The sequence below is a fragment of the Pangasianodon hypophthalmus genome, chromosome 24 (genome assembly GCF_027358585.1).
Source record: "Pangasianodon hypophthalmus isolate fPanHyp1 chromosome 24, fPanHyp1.pri, whole genome shotgun sequence".
Lineage (NCBI taxonomy): Eukaryota > Metazoa > Chordata > Actinopteri > Siluriformes > Pangasiidae > Pangasianodon > Pangasianodon hypophthalmus.
In genome coordinates, this window is record NC_069733.1 from 15,839,694 (window position 1) to 15,867,003 (window position 27,310).

Sequence of the window (27,310 nt, forward strand, 5' to 3'; positions counted from 1 at the left end):
TCAAACCCCCCCAAAACTGCATGGATAGCTGCTTAATCAAGAAGGGTCTGTTTGCAAACCATAGATTGGTGGGTGTGTCTTTGAATGGGAAAGGTAGTTTATTTGAGGCCATATATGAACTCATAAAGTATATACACTATACGGCCAAAAGTATGTGGACACCTGACCATCACACCCATATGTACATGTTGAATATCACATTCCAAAACAATTTGCATTGATATCAAGTTGGTCCCTCCATGGTTGTTATAATAATCTCCACTCTTCCTTGAAGGCTTTCCACTAGAGTTTGTAATGTGGCTTTGGGGTTTTGTACTCATTCAGCCAATTCAACCACAAGAGCATTACTGAGGTCAGGCACTGATGTTAGGTGAGGAGGCCTGGGGTGAAGTCGGTGTTCCAATTCATCCCAAAAGTGTTCAGTGGGGTTGAGGTCAGGGCTCTGTGCTGGACACTCAAGTTCTTACACTCCAACCTTGGCAGACCATAGAGCTCACTTTGTGCACAGGGGCATCATCATGCTGGAACAAGTTTGGGTGTCTTAGTTCCAGCAAAGGGAAATCTTAATGCTACAGCATACAAAGACATTCTAGACAATTGTGTGCTTCCAACTTCTTGGCAAAAGTGTGTGAAAGATCCACATATGGATGTGATGGTCACATACTTTTGGCCATATAGTGTTAACACATCCTTCAGATATGTCTGAGGAGGCACTCGGCCCTTGAAAATAGGTTTATGATTCCACTCAAACTAGTGAATCTGGTTATCTTATGCTAGTTAGATAACTAGTGTTCTCGTTAGCCCTGGGCTTCAAACCCAAACACTAGTACAAACACCTTTTTACTAGAGACTTTATCTAATAAACTGAACCACTTTCACACCTTTGCTCATATCTCAGGCCAATTATATGGTGTACTTTCTAAAAAAAGGATTACCTTCTCTATCACACTCTTCAAAGGCCTCTGTCTTCATTTCTTGTGGGCACCAAGACCCCCATGGGCCCAGCAGATTGGCCTGTTCCTAATCTCTCCTAATGGCTTTAGATGGAGAGCCAGTGTTGCTGTCAGAGAGATCCATTCTGTACATAAATCAACACTAAAGTGCCCAGCTAGCACAGAGTCACTCTAAATCTTTATTTGCGGGAACTCGCAGCATGATGCAAAACGTTGCCTGCCATTTCATTCTATTAGGGAAGGAACTTCCTCACTGAACAAAATGGGGGAAAAAAGAACAAGCTCTCAGTGGTGCTTGCTGAGTAAGTAATGGAGAGACACAGTTGCTAAAGAGGCTTCAATTTCAGAACTCAAAATTGGAGTGTGTTGTATTCTTTGGTGCATAAAATCTTAGTAGAAGCGAAAAATGAAGGCAGTGACTTCAAGTAAGGATAAGCCCTGCTCATAAACTTCACTTCTAACTGTAGCCAGCTAGCTAGCATGAGCTAAAGGATTTTTAAAAGCACATTCATAAAATGTTCATAAACTTCACTGTTAGCTGTAGCCAGCTAGCTAACACAGGCTAACCTAACAGGATCTTTAAAACCACATTCATAAAATGTTCAGAAACCTTACTGTTAACTGGAGCCAGCTAGCTAACATGACCTTAAAAAATCCTGTCCAAAATCCAGTGTTCATAAATATTCATAAACTTCACTACAAACAGTAGCCAGCTAGCTAACACAGGCTAACCTGACAGGATTTCTGACAGGATTTATTTAAGCCATGTTCATGAGTGTTCATAAATGTAACTGCTATCTGTAGCCAGCTAGCTAACACACACTAACCTGGTGTAATCTTTTAAACAATGTTCGTAAATATTCACAAACCTACAGTAACTGCCACCTGTAGCCAGCTAGCTAATATGAGCTAACCTGTTTCTGAAAAATCCCATGTTCATAAATGTTATTAAACTTCAATACTAACTGTAGCCAGCTAGCTAACACAAGCTAGCCATACAGGATTTCTGACAGGAATTTTTAAACCATGTTCATGAATGGTCATAAATCTAACTGCTAATTAGCAAGCTAGTTAACATGAGCTAACCTGACAGGATTTCTCTGAGGATTTTAAGTGTTCTTAATCACTGCTGCCAAGTCTAGCCAGACATATAACATTATAATATTTTTTTGAGGATTTTAAAGTCACTTTTATAAATTTCTATAATCTTTACTGCTATGTCTAGCCATCTTACTCTGATGAGATAAATTGACGGACTCTGAGAGAATCTGAGTGGACGTTGGCTTATAACATTAAATAAATCTTCCCAAATTCGATCAAGTCTATCAAGCTGTCTGTCTGTCACTATCCATCTATTTAACTTTAGCTAATATAGTAAGCTTTTGAAGTCATATTAATAAATGTTTAAGATAATGCTGATAACTAGCTATCAAACTAACACGAGCTAATCCCAGCCCTCAATGTGTAAGCCCACTTTGTAGCACTTGACCAATTTATAAATTGGAATAACACTGAAGAATGATCAGAAGAAAGAGGAATCAGGAGTAAATTCTCCTCATTCTCCTTCAGGCAAAGAAAATTTTAGGTCAAGCTGCTTCGTATTATCCAGCTCTCTCTGTGAAAACAAGTTAAATCAAGCATTTGGATAACTACATGACACCATTTCTTTGGTGTGTGACCTTATACCAGACTGTAAAGTCACACACCATTGCCTTGGGTAAATGGCCAGAGGGATTGATCTGCTAACACCACATGGCTCTGATATCATAAAGTCCAGTACAAAGCAATTTAATGATCAGTTAAATGCTGATCAGTGAATTTTAATTATTCCTGCCTTGCATATAATAAATGTTCAGGATCTTTTCCCCAAATGTGTCGCAGCAAGATCAAGATCAGTGTGAAATGGTTGCATATGGAAGAGTTAAGGGTGCATTAGGTTTTACCATGTCTTATATTCTGTTAAACAGACCTGCTAAATGTCTTCCAAGAAATATTGATTACGACAAACAAAACATGCAGAGATGCCAACATGCCTAAGAAGAAAATCCTAGCAGGCAATAATAATAATAATATTAATAATGATAATAATAATAATAATAATAATAATACTAATAATAATAATAAAAGCTGCAAGCAGCATTTTTGGGGGCCAAGCACCCAGACTCGGTGAGCCACACATTCACAGACATGCTACAATTGTTGCCTAAGCAATCACAGGAACGTGGAATTTAGGCAAAGGTATTCAAGAGTGATTTGTAGTTTCACACATGATGTGTATGTTTTGACCACAGACAGTGGTGGAATTCTCTGACTGAAGGATGAAAGGTCTAGATGAACAAATGGGCAGCAGGGTGCCATTGCTGCAGCATTGTTTAGACAGGTGTCAAGATGATGTGAGCCAAATTTGTTGAAGATTGGACAAAATTTGGAGGAGGAGTAGCAAAAATGGCAGTTAGATGTAAGCATTTTTTAGCATGTTATTGTTACTTTTGACCAATAGGTCAACCGTTTGGAATATTCAAAATTCTTTTGATAACTTTTGTCAGGCTTACTCTGAAGATGATATATGCCAAATCTGGTGATGATTGGACAAAATTTGTAGAAGGACTAGTGAAAAAACTGTTTTTTAACAAAATCCAAGATCGCAGAAAATCTAATTAGGCAGAAATTTACGTCATAGGGTGCATTGAATTCATCTTGGCTTTTAAATTTTGGACACAGGGTTCAAAAGTTATGCCCATAAATGTACTTCCAAATTAGGCCCAAATTCTACCTGATGGGGCACAAGAGTGTTGGCAGCACTTGGCCCCAATTTGGTCAGAATATTCTTCCCCAATCAGTGTGCCAAATTTCACAACTTTTTACCAGATGGTTCCACGGGCTGCCATAGACAACCTAGCCAGAAGAAGAAGAAGGAGAAGAAGAAACATAGAATAACAAAAGGGTGCCTATGCACCTTCGGTGCTTGGCCCCCTAATAATAATGAAAAACTTACCACAAAAATCGTAGAACGTGTTGGTGGACAGGATTTCCATTTTTTTCAGATGTGCAGCAAGTAGCGGGGTTATATTTTGAAATTTTCATGCTAGGATAGCAATAACCAAAAGTAAACTCCCGAATCCAACCTATTTGTCCACAAAAGCTTCAGAAGTTTTCTTTGTACTCGCATGTGCATGTTGATAAAATGCAAAATGAAAGACGAGAGAAAAGGCACAAAGACAGAAGTGAAAGTTATTTTGACTCATTAGCAGTGTAACAGCACATGAACGGGTTAAAATCTAGAGATAAATTCCAAAAAAAAGTGAATTAGGTGTGAATTAAGTGAGGTGACAAGAAAATAGCGTGACATGAAAATGGAGGAGCAAAAAAGTCCCCAGGTGATCATGCACACCAAGCACGTCACACAGGAAAACTGCTGTTTTAAAATCGTTTTAAGTGTCTTGGCCGACATACTGAAAGTTTTGCACAGTGTTAAAAGAAGATGCCATATCAAATGTAACTGATTTATAAGCCAGCTTTCATCTTCCGGAAGAAAAAAATCATACCGTTCTTTAAACATCCTTCCCCACACACTCAGAAGCATCAGTAGGATACGAATGTTTTTCTGAAATTACTGGATTTTCATGAATTCCAGATTTCTTGTGTAAATGCTCCTACAAACAATTTACGAATGAATCTGTTGATATCCAGCTAGATAAATGTGGCCCACTGTCACTATTGATCATGTTGTTGTTGTAAGCTGAAATACACAGCTTACAACAACTAGCAAAATCTAATTATGTGCAGTGCTGCTTGCCAAAATTTTATAGTCGTTTCATTTAGTTCTGGTCAGCAATGCTGTGTTCTTCTGTGCTTTTGATATGATAAAGTTATGAACATGCTAGGAATGGCAAAAGAGGTAGCAATGTAGTGGATTACACATCAAAAGGGTTTTCAGTACAGTCCGCATCCATTTAATATAAAGTCAACAGACTTCTTAACGTGTACAACTTAACGTGTAGCCTTACTCTTCTTACTCTAGATACAAGGTAGTTAGCTAGTTAACCACTGACTTTTGCCATTTCAATTACATCAACAAGCTAAACTGACTAAATCCAATTAATTCTTCTTCTTCTTCTTCTTTTGAAACCAGTGTTTTGTTTCTACTCTTCTGTTTTTTTTCTTCTTCTTGCATGTTTCCACCCCAGATAGATGGTTCTTCTTCAAGAACTTCTGATGTCATTTACTTAATTTAATTATGCAAATTGCAGTTTCTATTCTTTTCACACCACAAGTGGATTGCCAAATTATAGTAAAGTGTGCTTTCTTGCATATGTATTTTAAAAATCACGGGCCCCCTCGGGGTCCAGGAGACGACCACTAAGCAACCACTAATAACTCTGATGTCATATGACGGACTCCAAATGCAAATCACGGACTCCAACTCCCAACAGACACCGTGGCCTAGGACTATGGCCGCTTAGGACTACACTCCGCAGATCACTCAAATGCTCCCTCGTTCACAGTCACCCAGCTTCTGATTGAGCACACATGTTCACAATCACACACACACACACAGGACACTTTGTAAGAGACACATACACATCAGTCACATACAGGTATACGCTCAGCTTTGTCCTCATGTCATTACCAAGCCTTAGTTTATTGTTGTTTCCTCTGGTTTTTGACACAGCCTGTTTACGGTTTCTGAATTTTGCCTTGCCTAGTTTAGTCTGTTTGCTGATCTAACGACCCGTGCCTGGTTCCTGATTTTGAACTTGTTTGCTGATTTGGATTTGGTTTTTTCATTAAAGCTGCCTTACCTGCAACTGCTTCTTTCTACATCTCCATTATATAACAGCTTACAGCAAGAAATGGGTCTTACAATTAACAACAAATGATTGATTGTCATTACCTGAATGTTACAAGAATGTTACAAGAGGTAAAACTTTTACTTGATAGGAACAGCGACATCATTTCCTGCGCTTCTAAATATTCATTTAAACTGTCTTTAGAAATGATCATCCAAAGCAGAGATATTCAACTAAAATTTGTAAAGGTCCAGTCACATAAAAAGCTCTGGATGAGTAAAAACATGACTAAATGGTGACTTCAGTTACAGTTAGTTCATGGCTATAAATAAGACAATTTGAAGTGGATAGGTTTTGGTTGGCACTGGTGCTTCATGCTCCACTTTCATCTAATGCGGACTCTGAAACAGAAGTGTGCCTGCTGTGACAGTTATTATTTTTGATTGTACCTTTCTAACAAACGTAGTTGGTTCTATTTCTCAAAAATAGCCACCAAATATGTTTCACAAATTTAACCCACTGTGACTCTGCTCAGCATAAATCAGTTACTGAAGATGAATGAATGCAGTAAATGTGTTGTGTCTGTAAGCGAGCAACCTGTGGATTTGCACCTTAATGAATGTGGCCTTCACAAACTTCATATCTGACCTCCTGTATTAAAGTAAATAACACCTGCTCTCACACTCTCAACTCTACTCTGAACAGATGAAACACGTCAGTTTTGAACTTGAAGTGGAGAATAAACACATACTTCACAATTCCTCTTTAAGCATTGTTTTCATGATTGACTTTTTATTTAACAAGCCATGCTGTCAGTTCCCTAATCAGACCAGAAAGTGTAAATGAAAAAAAAAAAAATCCCCTTTCTGACTTATCTAGCTCTCTCTCTTTAGCTAGTTTCTGGTCCGATGAGTATGGTTCAGATAAATAATTCATATAAACGCAGAGGATCTGCTACAGAAACCACGCTGGTGTTGTTGAACTACAGTTTTCACACACTGATCATCTTTGTTACAGGTATTTTTTTCAAGTCCTTGGTTTGGTCCAGTGTAACAGTTTACCGGGTACATACCGGGTAACATGACTGACAGGTAAATAAAGACACCTCCTTCTCACTTTTCTCACTTTTTTCCAGTTGACACAGTAGAATTTTTCTGGAAGGAGATTATTTTGTAGCTCCTCAAATGTCAGAACAACTTACCAAATGTTATGTTCTGATGTATCCCTTCAAAACGAGACCCACAAACTTCTTCGCTAGTCTTTTTTTAAAGTCATTTTTTTCCACTTGATGCTTTTAAGCTTTGCGTACTAAGCTTTTGTTTATGAGCTGGAAGCTGGAGATGGAAGCTGTGTCAGGAAACTTTCAGACTTTACAGGTGGTCATATTTGTGCACTTTACCAGCAAAGAGACTTGACTACAGATGAAGATTTATATCAGTAGCGGTCTGGGACACACTTTTCATATCCAACGATGGCGCTGGACACTTCTTTTCAACAGCTTTTTGAGTTCATTAGTTGGATCTTCATGGCCTTTCTCATAAAAACCTATCAGATTGACGATGTTTTCCTCCTTCGTTGGGCTGCTGTAAGCCTCTGTAAACAGGCCAGCGGAGCCAGAGCCAGATGGATCCTGCCTAGCAGATGCTGCTGTGTGTTTCCCTGCTGGGTTTCTAACTGCAGCATTTCCCTTTACAAATCCCTGGAATTTATCATTCTGGCAAGCTCAGCTGCATCCATATCAGTGTTATGAAAAACCAGACTATGGACAATCCTCCTATCTGAGATACCAGATGGACTACATCGTTTGCTGAATGGTGTGTTGGGTAAAATGGAGTGCTGCTAAGACCTGATCTGGCCATAACCACAAAAAAAGAGCTCCATACTAAAGCCTGTGCTCCATAGCCAGACCAAATGAAGCTGGTGGCTGCTTAACACAGCTGGATTTATAAAAAGCTAGGCACATTGACCAAAGAGTCATCTGAGGATGGGAAATGGTATATAGTATCGTATAGTATAGTATAGTAAGATAGTATCTTTTTTCCCATTTAACTGAACTCTATGTACCCCTAGAGATATTCTTTAAGAATGACAACTTTTAACAAACATTCCGCCACTTCACAGTGTTTGAGCGTGTTTATATATATAGTATTGAGCATATTTATATAAATGTACTTACACAGGGACTTAAATGGTTAACACTTTGCATTATCTAAATCTACAAACAGATTAAAAATTGTGTTGTTATGTAAGGAGATGTTTATTTAACATTTATGGAAGGAGTCTCCAGTGTCAGTAATAGTTTGTAACAGTTAGTAAATGTTCCACCATAGGATAGTCTTTAGGACAGATGACTTTCCACTTTTTTGAGTGGACATACATGACATACTGTATTTTTTGTTTGTTTGTTTGTTTGTTTTATTAACTTCAAGAGATGTCAAGAGAGCTACTATAAAGTATATGATAACGGGAACCAACTTGTCGCTGATGTTCCACAACATTAAATGTAACTATTAACTGATAAAAAAGCATGACTTGTCTCTTTAATTGGTAGAAAATTGTAATAATTGACAAATTGACATGGTCTAAGGCAAACAAAACACTTCGCAATGTGCTGTTATAGAAAAATAATCAGTTTGGTATTGTTGGTAACAGAATCTCCGATTATCATCATGCTGCATCACACCAACCTGTCATTGATTATTTTCCTATAACAGCATGCCCCATGTTTATTCCTTACATATACAATAGATACAAACTTAATATAAACCAAAAAGAGAACAAAGTGGACCAGGATTGAACAAAAATAGACCAATGGACATCTCAGATCAGTTGGTGTTCATTAGGTTATATTCGAAGTTCAGTAAATGACTACTACCGTATGCGCTTCCCAAAGTCTTATCACTAAGACTTTCATCTAAAAAAACCTAGCTGGCTTTTTCGTTCTTTCACAGGATAAATCGATCCCGGTAAGATTTTGGCTGACCTCGTTTAATGAAAGGCAGTACTCATAGCAGGAAGGCATTAAAGGCAATTTGCCTCCTGACTTATTCCCAAATGGACTCAGTCTGCAAAACGAGAGCATTCTGGATGTCCGTATAATTGAATCTCCATGACATAATGGAGACACTGTATTTCTATTTACATAAAGATGACTCTCGAGCCAGTTCAAGATAGCTCATACGAGATGGTGACCTCGAAAGCACTGCACACTAAAATAAATGGTGTATGTTGAAAACAATGGAATAATAAAGCCATAATCTTTTAAAACGTTACATTAGTGGAAAGATCTTTGGGCTATGATCGAGTAGCATACATGTTTGGATGATGGCAATTTAATTTGCTATGTGCCTTGTGCATTTTTCTTCCAGACAATAATTTCCTGTTTAATTCACTGATTAATCATCACACTATTGTTTTCCGAGAGCTGAAAATGAGTTTGCAAAATGTAGTTTTAAACGTTGTAATTTGTTTTTTTCTTCTCTTTGTCAAGTTGAAAGGCTGTAGAGGTTTTTTTCCCTTTCAAGCCTGTCAGATTTCGAGATTTGGTTAAAATTTCAACAGCTTATGAGAAAGAAAAAATATATAAATCCACAAATACATAGATTGCAAGCCAGAATAAAGATGACACAGCTGTTTTTTTTCTTTCCACTGGGTTCATTAATATTCTGAAGAGAGCAAGTGCAGGTCTTACTTACTTCCAGAACCCTGGAGCTTGTTTATTCTTTCTTTTTATCTGTCATGAAAAGACAAAAGCACCCAACAGTGCATCTAATAAGCTATAATATAAAGTCATACCAACCTAAAAACATAAATAAATACTGCTAAACACACCAGTTAACACAGTACCAAGATGGATGAGCTTCAAATGTAGTACAGGTCAGTGAAATTCTCATTGGCTTGAGTACATTCGTTAATAAAACTGACCTTTTTATACAAAGTGATAAAACGGTGCATCATAAAAGCCATCATACAAGTCTCCAGCTAGCAGAAAACATACGCAATGCGTCACCTTGCAGATAAACATGTCAAGAAAAAATAAAGCTGTTAAAGAGACTTTAAAGAGAGAAAAATGCAGCACAAAGCCAAACTTGACATGCTACCTCAGACCTTTCTTAGAAAAGGATAAGGCCGAGTCCTCTCTGAATTTATATGCTCCTTTGTGTCTGTATTAACGCACTTAACAAGCTAACTAGCTCACTATACTTGTAATGTTATTCCATTACGTTAGCTACCAATCAATTCCATGCAACCAAAACATGGGACAGTCCATTAGAGCTAATGGATTTATGAATTGTCCCTTGCATATAATCAGAATATATTATCTGAGAGGACATGGATATTTAAAAATCATGTTTTTGAGGGCATGGGTACTTTAAAAGCACTTTATTCAAAGCTTAAAATAAGCCACATGTACAATGTGCACGTGCCTTGCTTTAAATGGCGAAAGAAACAAGGCACAGGATCAACCTGTTGGCCCTTCCGCCTTCTTCTTTTATTCATACACTTTTTCCGTTTGCTTCTACCTTCTCCTTCTCTGACTTATAAACAGTGAACATTAAACTGATGCTACCCTGTGCCCCGATACGCAGTGTTGTCGTTTTGCTGTAGCTAACTCCAGGGGAGGTCTCAGGGCACATGTAGAATAGCTATTTAAAAAGCTCGCAGGCAGTCTGCATCATTAGAGAGAGATAGAGAGAGAGAGAGAGACAGGGAACCCGCTAGCATAAACATTAATGCTCACACCCTCATGATCTCCGGGCTGATGGATGTTGAGGCAGAGTGGAGAATCGCCTGCAGGTGAACACCAAGATGAGATGCAGCTCGTCCTGAATGCACAATGAGCGGAGATGATTGCTAATGAACTATGAGGGGAACGTAGGAGCGAGCTCCACTATTATACTCCCATTACTGCTGCTTGTGTCATAAAAACAGAGCTGCCACTTGTTTATTGATCATTAAGTTGCCGAGGTGTTTGACGTCTAGTGAACCGTGAATAGATTCATGTGAGTGATAAATAAAATCAGTGAGTGATATGGCTCGAGGTGCTAGAGTGTTTACACTTCACACTTTTTCTGCTCTGTTTTTTTTTTTTTGTGATCATTAGCACAAGTGCAACATAAGACCTGACATCACAGGAATGGTGTGGCATAAGTAAGGAATAAAATACTTTAGGGGTGTGCTGGTATAGGAAAATAATCAATGAAATGGTAGTGTGACCTGGCCTGAAGCAAGGTGGAGTTAATGGTACCAGCCTAAAGTTGATTATTTTTCCATAACAGCACCTCCCGAAGTGTTTTATTCTTCTTACAGCACAGCAACTTGCCAATAATTACAACTTTTTCACAATCCATCTCAATCTTCTGGAAGATTTTTCACTGGGAATAAATACTGCACTTATGTACAGTATACCGCATGTTACTCTTTATAATAAACCAAGATTTAATTTGTATTGAAATTTATGTTCAGTTTATATATAAAGTTTAATTTATTTAAACTTTTCATTGACACATCAGTCTATTTTCACTTTGGGTAACTGTTTCCTAAATTACCCACAATGCAGTTAGTCTACCGAGTGATAGCGGAGCAAGAGGGATTTAGCCCTTGTGTCATCTCTACCTAAAGATAGAGATGCAGCAGCGCTTAAGTTCTTTAGTCTGTCCAGTTATCTCACCTACTCATCTGTACACTCTGCTCAAGCAGATCAGCTTCCAAAGCTTCAACTTTCATGCTAAAACTTCCACCAACGCCAAAGAGCTCGTCATCTCGTAGATCACTAACTAGCCGAGTCTCTGCCGTAACTACATTATATAGCTGGACTGCATTTCAGGACTTTGAGTCCAATGCTTGCACTAACGATCCACTTCTCTGTCAGATTTCTCATTAATATGATGTTGAAAAATTGTCGCTTGAAAATGGCGAGAAAAGAAGCTCTTGCTGTTTTGTTTTTAGGAGCTAACAATAAAACCTGACCATTATCCCCTGTGTCTGAATTTTTTCTCCTATTAAAATGCCAGTGTAACTGAGCTAGCAAAAACAATATCCCCCTGTGACGTCAACTTCTCATAGGAATAAAGAAAATACAGCATCAACCACAAATTAGCACCAGAATCGATGAATAGATCACAAATATTCCAGTTTAAACATATTTATGTTTCAGAGTGGAGTTTTTTCTTTAATGCACTGTAAGAGTATCAGCTATTGGTAATGAGTTTTGGTGTCCATATGTAAATGAGTCTGTATGGGGGTATCATTATGGCATTGATGGATTGATAATGTGGACCACCAGCTCCTCTTGGTAGCTCTCTTCTTGTCCTCCATCAATACTTCAAGAAATTTCTTCCTCCCATGATATGATTTTGTCTGCCCTGGGTGTCAGGACCTGTCATCTTTAGTCCATGTTGGAGTGGACTATACAGTCAGGTTGACCCTCAGCTGTTTAAAAATCAATCCCCCAGGAAATGGCAGCGCTCCTTGAGCTGACACACTCTACCATCAGTTGGACTCCTGGCAAGTAAAATGTAGACTCATGTTTTTATTGTTCCATGGACAAATCCACTGTCATTTCTAATAATCTTCAATAAACTTCACCCATGACCCCATGCATAAGAGTGACATTACAGTTTAATTTAGTCATTGTCGAACAGGTCACTGCGTTTACCCTTCTGCTCTTTAAAGCATGACACTTAGAGCACCACACTGCCAACCGCACAGCTGTTGCCTCTTTTTCAATGATCTGCAGCCAGGTTTCCTTTCCTGTGTGTGGATTAGTGCAGAAACAATATACACATTCATTCACTCATCTGAGCTCAAGATCACCCCGGGGACCCTGGAGCCGCATAACACTAATGAGTTAAACATCAAAATGTTAATGTCACTATGAAATCTTTGACAGTTTATTGCTGTAGATCATGCATAAGTAAGCAATGCAAAATAAATTTTAAATCGTAAGTATAGTGACATCTACAGACATTTAGCTTTCAGAAAGATGTGATGCTGTAGACTGATTTTTCAATCCAGTCCCTATATCTTCCTCCAAAAACTCATTGTGTCACCGTCAAACGGTATGGGTACGTATACAAAGAAGTTCGGACAGCCAATCAGATTTAGGTCCAACCTTTAAACTTCTGAAGCTTGTGGCCAGCAAAGAATGCAAATGATATCTGATGCTTATTAGTGGTCTGAGGCTGAGGCTACTCTCCTTACAAAAGACAAGCACTGTATCACTAATAAAAAGAATTTTTGCTTTTGGATCCAGAGAATCCTCTTGCTCTGTGAATGTTAACAAAGAAATTTATTCCTGCAAAATACACCTACAATCATAGACTTCCTAATGCTTCCAATACCACGTTTAGGATTTTGCTTTTGCAGAAATAGACTAGCCAGATCCATGAGCCCTTTGGGACTCTGAAGAATCCTATCTCTGTGGTGATGGACTGACTGAACTAGTGAACTGTGTTAGCACACCTGAGAGGGCAAACGTTCTGGGTCAGGGTTGGTTTGTAAGATGGACGCTCAGCCGTCTGCATGAGCTGCCAGATTCACTGATGTGTTCCAGTGTGGTTGGTGGTTTGAGAAGATTTAGTTGTCTTTAGGTCCATTTTTACAATCTGGTGATGAAAACATACCACCACCATGAACTCGTTAAATGTACTATAGTGGTATAATAGTACAGTAGTAATATGGTGGTGTCAGGCCACATCACAACAAGTGTTGATAGTCATTGATTATTTTACTATTTCTTATGGAAAAACCAGAAACCAATTTCATTAAAAAAATGCTAGTTTAAATGTTTTACTGTACCATATAAATTTATTTGGGGGAAAAAAACAAACAGAAAATATTTTGCTTTCATGTTGATGCCAACTGACAAGTTCTGGCAATCCAAATGTAGTTAAATTAGAGTGACTTATGCATATATGGCAGAAATCGGTATCAAAAACTTGCTTCACATTAATCACATTTCCCTGATGTCAGTTAGGGGGTTGCCACAGTGGATTGTTGTGGATTGTTTGGCACAGTTTTTATGCCGGATGCCCTTCCTGATGCAATCCTCCCCAGTTTTATCCAGGCTTGGGACCAGCACTGAGAGTTCACTGTCTAGTGCAACCCCAGTGGCTGGGGTTGGTTCCCTGACTGGGAATCGAACCCAGGCCGCGGCAGTGAGAGCTACTATGGCCTAAGCACTAGTTCTCCGGCGACCCTATGATGTCAGTGTTGTAAACATCCTATAATAACACTGTTGACACCCCTGAAAGAAGTAGAACACCTATACCTTCTAAATCCCAATTTAACCTGTAGTGTTGCCACCCTGACCAGGACAAAGTGGTTACTGAAGCTGAATAAATACATTAAATGAATGGTGTCTAATGTCCAGCTGTGACAGCTACTTTAATAATGTTTTGAGTCATTTTTAGTACACGCATGTATGTGAGCATCTTTAGTGAGTCAGTAATAGATTGTAGACTGTGAGTATGTGAGTCATAAAAGCAGTGGTGATATAAGACTCTAATACCTCTCTCCATTCAGTGGTGAAATAGTGTTTATAGCCAAACTCAGTATGAACAGCTTCTGAGCTCAACACTGCCCTCTATAGTGAAGAACAACCAATACATGACCTGCAACACAGAGCCCCTCTCGGGGCATTTATCCCTGCCAAAGAGAGATTCTGTGAGCAGTTCATTACTCAGCATGTGTCTTGGCCTTGGCTTAAAGTCCTCTAGGTACTATTGACGTGTCCAGTGCAGACTGACCTTTTGAACAAATGGCCCCATAGTGAGGGCTTTTTGTGCCTTGTGAATTGCAGAGAAGGTTACAGCTTCATCTTTACTGTGACTAAGAGGCTGCTTTTGTTGGGAATGTTTGTCATAGCAGGAAAGTGCCAATACAGGACTTAATATGGAGCGCAATAAGAGGGAAAGCATGGAGGAGGAGACATGTCTGGGGTTCTTACTGAAGCATTAAAATATTACTTTATAGCTAGAAAGCTGCTATTTTGGTTAAAGCTATTAGGATTTGTTCAAAGGGTGTGGTGAACAGAGCAATTAACGTTCAAGCTCAAACATGAGAACATAGTACATAGCTCCCCTTGGAGCAAAGCTTTTATCAAAATAGTATCTGTATATATAGTAGCTTTCTCTGCATTTCTGCAGCTTCACTTTTGTCTCATCTGGGAGTATGAGGAAAAAATATATTAGGTATTACCCATCTGACTCATCCTCAAAACCCTTCCTCATGATGCAGTCACACCAAACTACACCCCCACATGCTACACATAGCATGTACCGTGTCACATTTTGCCTGGAGAGTATAACAAAGGATTCTGAATTACATTTCTGTGCAACAGTGCACCATGTTGTGCAACAGATTAGCTTACTTAGCATACAAAAATTTTATGCAACCTCACACTCACTTCACTCAGATTTTAATCAGTCTTTCTAGTAAAGGCTGTCTGTCCATCTTGGCAACCCTTCGGGGCAATTATTTTTGGTCAACACCAGTCTACTTGATTATTGAGAGACCCATAAACCTGAAATGGATTGACAAAATGGCTGTTCATCTTACAAAGATTTGAAATCACTGCCGAAACTGAACGAAAATAGTACATTTGTAGTCTACTGCACCCACATGTTCCTTCATAACAAGCAAGGAAGTGGGATCATACACCCTTATTTACAGCTCTTTCTATGATTTACCACACAACCTTATTTACAGCTGTTTCCATGGGAACGGACGGTGATTGCCAGCTAAGAAACCATACCGAATCCCAAGTGGCTTCCACATAGGGTACATTATTTCAAGTTTTTTTTAAGTGTGTATATATATATATATTTCTATCTTTTTTTAGATTTTTTTTTGTCCATTATCCAAGCCGAACCTGTCATCTAAACATACAAAGCATTGAATTTCTGACCTTAGGGTTTTAGCCTCACTGTAGAAAAAATTTGGGGCTTTATTTCTCCTTCACCACCCCTCATTGCTTTTCACCTGCACATCCTTTGCCTTTATCTCACTGTCAAAGGGGGTGCCTGTCCTCAAAGGACAGCCAAAGCAGCCGAGAGAGACCGCCTGCTGTCAGAAAGTCAGAAAGAAAGGAAACGAAGGAGAGATGTGGAGAAGAGAGTGACTGACAGAGCGCTTCATAGTCAGTCAGGGGTAGCCGTTTGAGTGACGGTGAATAGACCTTCCTCCTTATTTTATACTTGTGTGTTTATGTGTGTGTTTGTGTGTTTGTGTATATAAACCTGCAAGCAAGGACCATCCATCAACATGGAGAAGACGATACAGGCCATACCTCACTCCGATTCTATAGGCACCAAGACAAAGAAAGAGACAGAGAGAAACTCAGCTCTGATCATAATAGTCCATCAGGTCTTCATTGGTGCACCTGCGTCCCATAGCAGCATCTCGGGTCCACAGGTGGGAACCACAATAGGATCATTTTCAGGCCACAAATCCATCACAGCTAGAGATTCTGCTCTAATAACATACATCTGGCTCAGAGAACGCAGCCAAGCGGTGGGTGAAAGAGGTTTCTATGTCAGGAGCAGATTTTAAAAATGATTTGTGTTTGCAGTGGCATTGTCGAGGGGAAATGAACACCTGCTTGCAAATATGTCACCAAATATGACAACAAAAGGGAGAAAAATATTCAACAGAATAGTGAAGATGGTGTCTGAGTGAATACTGCCTGCTTGTTTATAACAGAAACTCTTACAGTGTTCTCATACGTAACATACTGCCTGGTCTCTGTAGGATTTTTTTGCATATTCAGTATGAGCTTGATATCAAAATTGCACTATTTGAGGTTCTTTTAAGTCATAACGGAGTTTTTTTCCTTTATACTGTCACTTTGGATTTTCGATAGACCTGGATTTCTGTAAACCCCACACTTAGATACAAAATTAAAACTAGAGCCCTTTGGGGTCTGAGGCTATTTTGGCCATTTTTATAGGCGTTGGATTTTGTCTATATATGTATAAAACCTTTAGAAATGTTTACCATACCAACTAGTATCTTTTTTCTCTTAAACATACTATAAAAAATGGATTTTTTTCTGTGATGCACAGATTTAAACATTTTTTATAGAACAAAAAATATTGGCAAAAATAGTCCAATAAATGCAACGACTATCCTGTGCCAGTTTGGCAGGTGAAACAAATATAAGGTTATTTTTTATATCATCTTAACTATATCTCCATTTCTACATGGTCTATCCACATCAATCACAAGCCAATGATGTTCCAAGCCAGCACTTTTGACGGACATTGGCCACAATGCTTCAAATAAGGCCATTTTTGTGATATTATCATTAACAATTTGATGTAAATTGATCGTTCTAATCGGCATAATCTTTGTGGTAAAGGTTCTAGAAGGAGTTTCAAGTAGCGAGCAAAAAATTACTTAATTATCCAAAGATCCATTGAAAACACATAATTTGTCACAACCATGAGCAAATTGTTTTGGAGCCATTTCTGAACTGTGGGTCACATTGTTTTTTTTTTTTGTTTTTTTTGGTGCTTAACATTCCCATGGTGTGACCAAACATGCACATTATTTGTCCTTGTTTTTCTCTTTTGTATTAGTTATAAACTGTGCCCTTATAAACTCCCATAATGCACTGCACTCAGTTAGGTACATAACTTCTTAATATCTGTAAGTATACAGAAAACTCATAACCCACTTTTGTGTTCGTAGGGAATAAGCAGCAGGGCATTATTTCAGACACAGTACCAGTCTGTCAATGTGGGGAATCAAACTGCTGTCTAAAATTGCAGGAAAATTGGTTTGTTGCTTGCTCCATTGTTTTCTAACCTGATCAATTGATTTATGTCACCATATTTTTGGTGGTGCTGTGGGTAGCATTGCCAACTCACAGCTTCAGGGTCTCTGGTAATGGTGCATGATGTGTGAATGTGTGTATGTGCAAAGATGGACTGGCCTCCCATCCAGGGTGTATTCCCAAGTCACTCTCATTTTCCTGGGATAGGCTCCGCATTCCACCATGACCCTGACCACGATAAAGTAATTATCGAATATGAATGAATGGATTAATATTTCTGGTGATGAATAAAGAGTCAACTTATGTGTTTTATATCTTTTATATATGGTATCAATTACCTGTACCAATTATGACTGCACCATAGCCAATATGCCCATTAATATATCCTATAGTGTATAGTATATGATGTTTATTAAGTTCATTGATGCTACAGAATCAATAAATCTCATCGGTACACTGCTCAAGAACAGAGCAGACTCAGAATAAGAACTCACGTGGGATTTTATTTGTTGATGCTTATGCCCCTTGGCATGGCTAGTGAGCAGCAACATAAAATTTAAACAAACAGAAGTGCAGCTTTTTTAGCACTTGCCGCTTATCCTACTAATCAGCTTTACTCTGCTCACAGCCACATACATGCTCATCTTCCTGCTCAGAATCGAGAGAGAGAGAGAGAGAGAGAGAGAGAGAGAGAAAGAGAGAGCGAGAAAGAGAGAGAAGACATAAATAGGACGTAAACATCACTTTTTCTGCTCAAATCCACATCCTCATCCCTCCTCTAAACCACATTGCCACCTACTAAACTAATATTTTTCAAATGTGTTATGTCAATGTCAAAAATATGAAACCAAAACTACATAAAAAAGCCAAAAGGCTGTAATTTATTTGTGATATGGAATGGTTTAAGATTTTGCTGTAAATTTTACAGAAATAAATCTTAACATGCTGCAACTATAATGCCCAAGAATAGAGGATGTCATGGTACTTGGAAACTTTTAGCTGTAGAACAGAACAGAGCTGAATTGAATTAAGACTTTACATTGTGCCATGTTTACCAACCAGTTAAAAAGCTCTATATATTAGGGAACACATTTTCCTCATGTTCCAACATCTGACAGACCTGAGGCAGGACATCAGAATTCTGCGGCATTAGCTGGCCTCATTCATCTACAGCTGGAACAGAGTGACTGTCAGGCCAGGCAAGAGCTCCCTGAGGACTGGACTGAGAAACCGTCCAATGAAATTCATTCAACATTTTAATTATGTGGATCAAACAAACTGTAATATCTATTCACAAAGAGCTGAAAGAGCTGAAAGAGCTGAAGCGCTTCAGGATCATTATTCCCACCTCTATTGTTATAGCAGGGGTCTCAAACTCTGCTTGAAACAATCATGCCAGATTGAGCCACACCCTCAATGGTTATTTGTAATCACATTGGATATAGATAGAATGCCCTTGGGCTGTAGAAATAATTGAGTTGAGATATAATTCAGTTACAGTTTGGGGCTGTTTATAGTGAATTTGATTTAAACCAATGATTGGACTGGAATATGGTCAATTCGATTTGACAGCTGTGGTCATGCAGAGCCACAGTCCAGCACAGTTTGTTGATTTTTATGCTTTAACACACCAGATTTAATTTAGTTAACAACAGGAAAGTTATCAAACTATGCATCATTCCAAGCTTCCTTCAATGTCAGGTTGCTTTTTACCCCCATTTTTTAACCCCAATTTGGTCTTCTTCCAGTTCCCACCCACTAACCAGCTCCCCCCATTATACGACAGCTACAACCCAGAAAGGGTCAAGTCTAACACATGCTTCCTCCAAGATATGTGAAGCCAGCCAATGATGTTTTTGAACTGCTGCTCATGCTGCATCACAGGGCAATGTAATACCCTCGGTGGAAAGTGCTATCTGCCCTCTTCTGCATACTATATATGAGCTCACAGATGCCCACGATTGGCTAGTGTCACTGTGATTGACAGGGGAGAGAGAGTATGCCATCCCTCTCACCAGAGAGCCTGGCCAATTTTGCTCCCTTGACTCCCGGCCACAGACGACTGTGGCATTGTCAGGAGATCACAAGTTTGAGTCCTGGCACACTGTTGATAGCATTTTACTGCAACCGGTCCATTATGGTAGGCCTACTGCACATGTTTGTCTTGTGTTAGAGGCAAATGGATGGAAGTGTGAGTCATTTATTAACAATCCAAATTAGATATAAAGCTCATGGTCACAAACAGGCAGGTGTCAAACATCAAGCTAACAATGCAATGCAGGGTAGTCAAAATAAAGGGCAGGAGCAAAAAGTCAAAAATCAGGAATGACCAATACTCAGAGATTTACTCTGGAATGGCAAAATCTCAAAAGGTGGGTGTTGAATTGGTATAAATACATGGATGTAAAACAGGGTTAACAGGAAACAGGGGCATTCCAGCACCACCAAGCTGCCACTGTTGAGTCCTTGAACAAGACCTTTAACCCTCATATGCTCAGCTGTATCCAATCTCAATTGGAAGTCACTTTGCATAAATGCATCAGCCAAATGAGATTAATGTAAATGTGAAGTTCAGTAGGTGATTGAGAGCGAGCTAATGTCTGCACTGGACCGGATTGTGGATTTGTCATTGCTCCTGGACTGGAGATGGATTCAGATGTGACAATGTTCCAGCAACTTCCAGATTACTCTACCTTGCCCTTCTGGTATCTTAGTATATATATGCATATTTACTGTATTTGAGCTGGAATTATGGTCCACAATAATACAGTTAAGGTGATGCAGTGGGCGAAGTCACTGTCTCACAGCTCCAGGATTTGAACTTACTTTCTGTGTGGACGTCTCTGCATGTTCTCCCCATGTCCATGGGTTTCCTTCAGGTTCTCGGGTTTCCTGCAACCACACAAAAGCATGCCAGTAGGAGGACTGGTGACCTGTGTGTGAATGAATGCATGGTGCCCAGTGATGGACTGGTGACAGGGTGTTCAGTATGAGCAGATTGATAAATAAAAGTCCTGGGATGATTACAGGACAGTCTTTATGATAAAAGCAGCAGTTCTAAGGTACAACTCTACAGTGAAGTGTATTCATGTGGGTCCATCCACAGCAGCAGTATAGTGTAGAAGCTTGAAGTAGAGGAAGTATTTACTACTAGTCCAGTTGAAGATGTGACACATGATGGCAAGATTGTATCTTTTGTATCTTTAGCTGTTGTGACTGTGCAAAAAGTGTCTGAGTTAAAAAAAAAAAGAAAAGAGGATGAGAAGTTAGTCACTGCATGCATCCAGTGGTTAATAAAAGGCAATATGGTAATGGAGGACCGCCTTCACGCGTCGCCTTGGCAACGAGTGAGAAAACGGTATTGCAAAATTCTCCAACCATGCGCAGCTCAGTCACCTTGAGCAGGTAACTATGCATTTAGAGCAAAAGTCATTAAATCGAGGGAAGTGATTAAACATAGTGATGCACGACTGAGGATCGTCGCGCGCGCGTGAGGACCGCGGACAGCTCGGCGCGCGCCTTGTGTGAGAGGAATGCGCCTTATTTTCCCTCGGATGAGAGCTCTTTGCGCCTTTTCTCCCCGGAGGAGAGGCACTCGCCTTGCTCTGTCTGCACTCTCCTCATCTGCGGAGTGGCTGCACTGAGCAGCGTGGAGGAAAAGTTGTCGCGGCGCGGACTTTGAGGTCATATATGAAGATCGGGACTGCGCGCAGACATGCCCATGCACCCCGTCACTTCCACTTTGATGTACCGCGGGATCTGCACCATCCCGGACATCCTCTCGTACGGGACACCGGTCAACCTACCTGAAGATGAAGTGGAGGGTGAGTCTGAGCGGCTTGTGCACTAGATGAGCTTCATCTGATGATCATTACGCACCAAAACGCGGAGTCCAAATAGTTCCTGTGGTTGATTCTTAGTCATGTCTGTCGTCTCAGGGAGTTGATTCTTCCCTTCGCCACTGTCACCTCTGGCTTGATTAGTAGGAATCTAAATCTACATCCAACTCCAACATGACAAGGCTTACTGCTAAAAGCGTTATTGAATAGAAATGAAATGAATTATCATGGATAAGAAGCGCATCCATTGTTACTTACAGTCTCAGAGCACCTGTTAGTGTGCTCCCAGTGTGTTTTATTATATGTTTTTACAATTATTATTTTCATCTGGAAGGAATTCATGGTCAAAAATGCATAATAATAATAATAATAATAATAATAATAATAATAATGATGATGATGGTGATGGTGATTATTATTATTATTATTATTATTATTATTATAGTATAGGTGTCTCATGTATCTCATATATCTTGTACAAGACTTGTTGCTCCATATAATTTATTGATCATTATTACCATTCAATACTCTTCTGGTAACTAAGGAGGCAGCCTGGTATCATTTCTTTTCATTATTTTTTTCACATTTTCAGTGCGATTCATTTTCTTTCCTGTCTAAATTGGTGGAAAATCAACCACAATCAGGCTTTCCAGTTCTCAACAATTCATCTGAAACATGAAACAAATGCAAACCTGTGGTAGAAGTAACTAGAAATATTTTATCTTTGAACGTGATTTTTTTTCTTTGAAAAAAAAAAAAAGTGTTGCGTTCTTTTGAAAGTACAAGTCAAATGATCAGCGGCAGTAATCTCAATTTTCTAAAAATGTCTAATTGTTTTTTCCCCTGAAGGAAACCTGTTCTTTTACAGATACAGTGAAATGCATGTGTGTGAGAGCTAAAATCAATTTCAATTCCAATTTTCAGCTCTAGTCTATTGATTTTGTTCAAGGTTAAAGCAATAATTCAAATCATTATTGACTCGGGAGGAGTCTATCAGAGCGAGGTGTTTGATACTCATTATCCTTCCATTCTAGTATGTTTCTAGACTTCAGTACTTGGAAAGTTGTTGGCCACAAACAAAAGCAAGTTATGTTTAGAAATCCATTACTCAGTACTGAAATTAGCCCTATGACTCATGCCTTTAATAAATCTAGGACTCACCTTGACCATAAACCATAGACCATCGAGTTTAGTGTCTATGTTAAACAAGAAATTCATGAGGAAACATGCTGTCTTTCAAAAACGTAAAAAATATGACATCTGAATTTGTATTTTGACGTACGGCTTTTATATGAAGGGGAAAAAGTGTCAGCTGTGGCTCGTTCCAATATAAAGCATAAGCAGGGGAGGGGTTTGTGCTTAGTGATACTCCGAGGTGACAGGCTATTACAGCGGGCAGCGTGATGAACAAAACCATCTTGTCAGGCTACCACACACACACACACACACACACACACGTGTCTCTAACACCTGCATCAGGATTCAGCTCCATACGGCTGCAGCGCATCCTCGGATATGCAAGGCAAATTGTAAACACTGTCAAGAAGAGGCACACTAACACACAAACAAAGGCAGGCACATACCCACTCACACTTCAAGAGCGGATTAGTGTGGTCTGATATGAAAGAGAGAAAGACAGCAGAGCTAAAACACTCTTACACAGACGTCAAATATAAATGAGTTATTTTTTGCTCATAGGGTTCGGTAACCTCTTATATTGCTGTCTAATGCTTTGGGATAGAATAGAATATGAAGTGTTGGTGTGTTAGTATATCACTTGAAATACTGTAAGGATGCACAAATCTGACCTTTTTGATATGATACACATATCAGAGCTGTGTGTTAGTATACCTAATATTGATCCAATACTCATGACGTCGCAGTAACTGAGTGTCTCTGTGTGATAAGTTATGTAAAACATCAGCAGCATTGTGCTTTAAGACATTTCACATGTAATGTGGCATTTAAATTACTATCAGAGCATAAAATCAGTGGATCAGATCGAAAACCATGTCAAATCTGATACCAATTCTGCATTTTAGGCCAGTATCAGTTCAGTAAATCCATGACAGTGAATCATTATGAAGAGTTTTTACTAGGGATGCATCAATATCAATATCAGTATCAGTATCGGTATCAATATACGATATCACGTCATGTGATACTATGTGAAGCAAGCCTAATGTACGTTGCTGAGCTAATGAACGGACAACATGAAATGAGACCGATCTGGACGTATATCATGATTAATGATAGCAAATCGAAGTAAACCAGACCGCAAACTGTGCACCGTGAAAATATCAAGAAGAGGAACTACAGCATCTTCATACAATACAAGTAACCTGATCGAACATCTTTAAACACGGGGAGTTCATTGCCAGCAACCAACACAGTAAACGCTAATTAGGTGAGAAGAAATGCCCAGAGACAATGCTAGAACAGCGAAAATTAACAGCTCTTAAAACGTCAGTATCTAATGACAACGAGGAATTCCAACGCAGTGAAGACCAAAAACGTACTTTACTTAGAGCTGTACATATGTAGAATTCCAAAGTGAAAGAAAACCTGCTCTTCTTGATCCATGGCAAATAATGTAGCTAGCTAATGGACACTTCATTTAAAATCAACTCGCTAACATTATAAAAATGAGCCTAGTAGTCTAAGTGCATGAACACACACGTATGTGCTTTTCATGGGCACTATTTTAACCAGAGAAACATCTTTAACAGAGTTAAATATTATTGTTACTGATTTCATTATCAGTATCAGTGTCAATATTAACAGGTATTAAAAAAACATTGGTCTCAAGACAACGGTATTGATACATTGCTACGTTTTACAGAGACAGTATGAGTAGGGACGGGCCACTGACTGGGACAGCACATAACGTTCAGCAAGGCAACTGTATCACGCAAGTCCCGCCCCTCAGTAAAAAGAGCCAATTGACTTGTTGGCAAAGATGTTAGCGATAAGCGTGACCTATCAGATGCTTACACAGATACATACACAGATATAGGGCACTTTGCTCCATTTATAATGAAGAAACATGCATGTGCATTAGCTGAGAAACCTGAACTTTTTTTTAATGATATTAGAGCCACAAATTATAATGCCATTATTTATGTCTGATCTTCAAATCAGTTTTAAAATGTCATCCTGTTGACCTTTTTGTGGTATATGTGTCTTGCATGAATGAAAACTGCTCAGGCGTGTTGAAAAGATGGCTGCCAATTGGAAAGACTTCGCTAGAAGGACTTTGGTTAGAATTCATTTCAAAACTTTCAAACACAATCATCCAGTGAATTTAATAGCATGCCACAGGAGAAGAATTTAGGTATCCATAATCAACAACTGGAGCAAGTGAATGGTCATGGAGGCTTTATTTAATCTAAGGTTATTTGGATTCACATTAGCTGTTTTTTTCCTCAACCACCAGCGCATGTTTCAAATGTAATCCTACAGGAAGTGGCCTCAAGGCAGGCAGAAATGTTGCTTCAAAAAGCACAGCTACTTTTTTTGATCATCTCCAAATGTGCACCTTTTCAGACAAGAGATTTTTTTTTTATCAGCTAACCAATCAGGTAGCAGCTTAGTGTACAAGCAAGGAAAAAACAACAACAACATGGAGGACAGAGTAGTGAGCAATTGTAAGAAGATTAATGACAAGTCAAATCAGAGATATTTCAACATGGAACAAGCAGCCTCCTCACCATAGCCAGTCGGAATATTGAGAAATTGTAATATGTAGTTAGAATCAGGATGCCAGTGGTGGTATGTGTAATGCATAATCCAATAATAATTCCAGGCAGGGATCAGAGAACAGGATGACAACATTGAACAAGGGTAATCTATGATCATAAGTCGAATCACAAGCAAGATAAAAAAACAAAACAAAACAAAAAACACACAAACAAGGAAACAACAAACACATGCCTGGACATAAAGTTAGAAAAAGGCATGATAAGACTTCGCAATGAAAGACAGAAACAACAGGTTTAAAAACACAAAATAATTACAAGATTAACAGAGAACACATGGACACAATAAAGTAACAAAAGCACATGAGAAAAGTAAACAAAAGCACATGGAGTGAACATAAAGGCAGGCAGTGTTCATTATACTGGGAAACACGATTCACATGGAAAAGGGAAATTCATGACAGAAATCGAATCTAAAAGATCTAATATTCATTGTTAATAACTCTAGATAGCTGTTCTAGCTAAGAAGCCATTACAGTTAGATGGCTAACGTGGTAACACTGTTGTCATGGTCACAGCCTGTGTGCTGCATGTGTCATTTTTTTTAAATCTCTGGTCAGGCGTGATAAATCGATACTAGTCGGGTGGCCATAGCTAATTTCAGTGAGTATGTAAAAGATTAGGAAATTACAAAACTTAGTGTAAAAATGAAAAACTTGTGAACTGGTTATGAGTAGTTATAATGATTATGATTATGGATCTGGATTTGTAGCTTTTCATACATTTTTGTCAGAAGTCCTGAAAATTCACATTTGGGATCATTCCTAATCAGGATGCATCTCTTTTCCATATCTGATCCGATTCTGAGATCAGAGCTCTGAGTTCTGAGCTCTCAGCCGATACCTTTTACTGATCCGACATCTTAGTAACTGAGCCTGCTATCTTCAAGCTTCTAAAAAGATCAATGATAAATCTTAGATTGTAACCTTCTAAAATGTGAACATGCTCTCAGCATTAAACACATGAATGGGATCAGAAAATATCTGATCTGGACTCGAGTTTGAGGCCAAATATCGGATTGATATTGCTGGTTTGTAGAAATTCATTATACTATGTTAAACGACATAAATAAAAGCCTGCAGCCATTTTAATGATTTTATTCAACAATGAACTGGTGCCACAGAAGAAAATCTCACAAGAGTATTAAGTAAAGTGACAGACCACTTTCAGTGATACACTGCGAATATAGAGTTGCCTCATGCCATGCCAGTAACACTCTGTTGATTGGCAGTGTTTGCTGTTCTGAGGAAACTCCCAGATGTTGTCTGCACCTGGCCATGCGCTCCACATGGCATTCCACTGGCACCATGATGTTCAGGCGCTGAGCTTGTTTCGAGCTTGATTAAAGCGCTTGGCAGAGGTGGCAGAGGTGGAACTGCAACCATGATTAAATCTGCATTTCGCTCCTGTCTGAGGGGGTTGTGCGGCACACGAGCGTGGAGGATGTTATTTCCTGTGTGAGAGAGAACGCCATCTCCCAGTCATCTAGCACGTGTTGGAAAGCCATGGATCATACAGTAATTTCACACACTCCTGTAGGATGTGGAGATCCTGGTTCAGTCTCTGGTACACACATGAAGGTGCCATGAGAGAACACTGTGAATAATGCTTTACGCTTCAGTAGGTTTTATATTGAGTGAGGATATTTTTAGTCTTTTTGAAAACTCACAACCACTAGATAGATATATAGATAGATAGATAGATAGACAGACAGACAGGCAGACTGATAGATAGATAGATAGATAGATAGATAGATAGATAGATAGATAGATAGATAGACATACTGATAGATAGATAGGCAGACAGAGAGATAATCATATTGATAGATAGATAGATAGATAGACAGACAGACAGGCAGACTGATTGACAGAGATAGATAGATAGATAGACAGATAGGCAGACAGAAAGATAGATAGATAGATAGACAGACATACTGATAGACAGATAGGCAGACAGAAAGAAAAATAGATAGATAGATAGATAGATAGATAGATAGATAGATAGACAGACATACTGATTGATAGATAGATAGGCAGACAGAAAGATAAACATATAGATAGATAGATAGATAGATAGATAGATAGATAGACACACTGATTGATTGATTGATTGAGACACATTCTATCTAGAATCCTAGAACAGAGAGGTTTGTCTTTAGGAAGTTGAGAATTATTCAAAGAAAAACATCAAT

The 27,310-nt window shown here is 38.9% G+C and overlaps 1 protein-coding gene across 1 annotated transcript in view; it reads left to right on the forward strand.

Annotated features, from left to right (window-relative positions):
- The first annotated feature begins 20,399 nt into the window (after positions 1-20,399).
- Positions 20,400-27,310, forward strand: part of LOC113537126 (calcium-binding protein 7) — a 39,807-nt gene continuing 32,896 nt past the window's right edge. Inside the window, exon 1 of the mRNA XM_026931452.3 lies at positions 20,400-21,346. Coding sequence (XP_026787253.1) covers positions 21,238-21,346 — 109 coding nt within the window. The 5' untranslated portion in view covers positions 20,400-21,237. The remainder of the gene's footprint in view (positions 21,347-27,310) is intronic.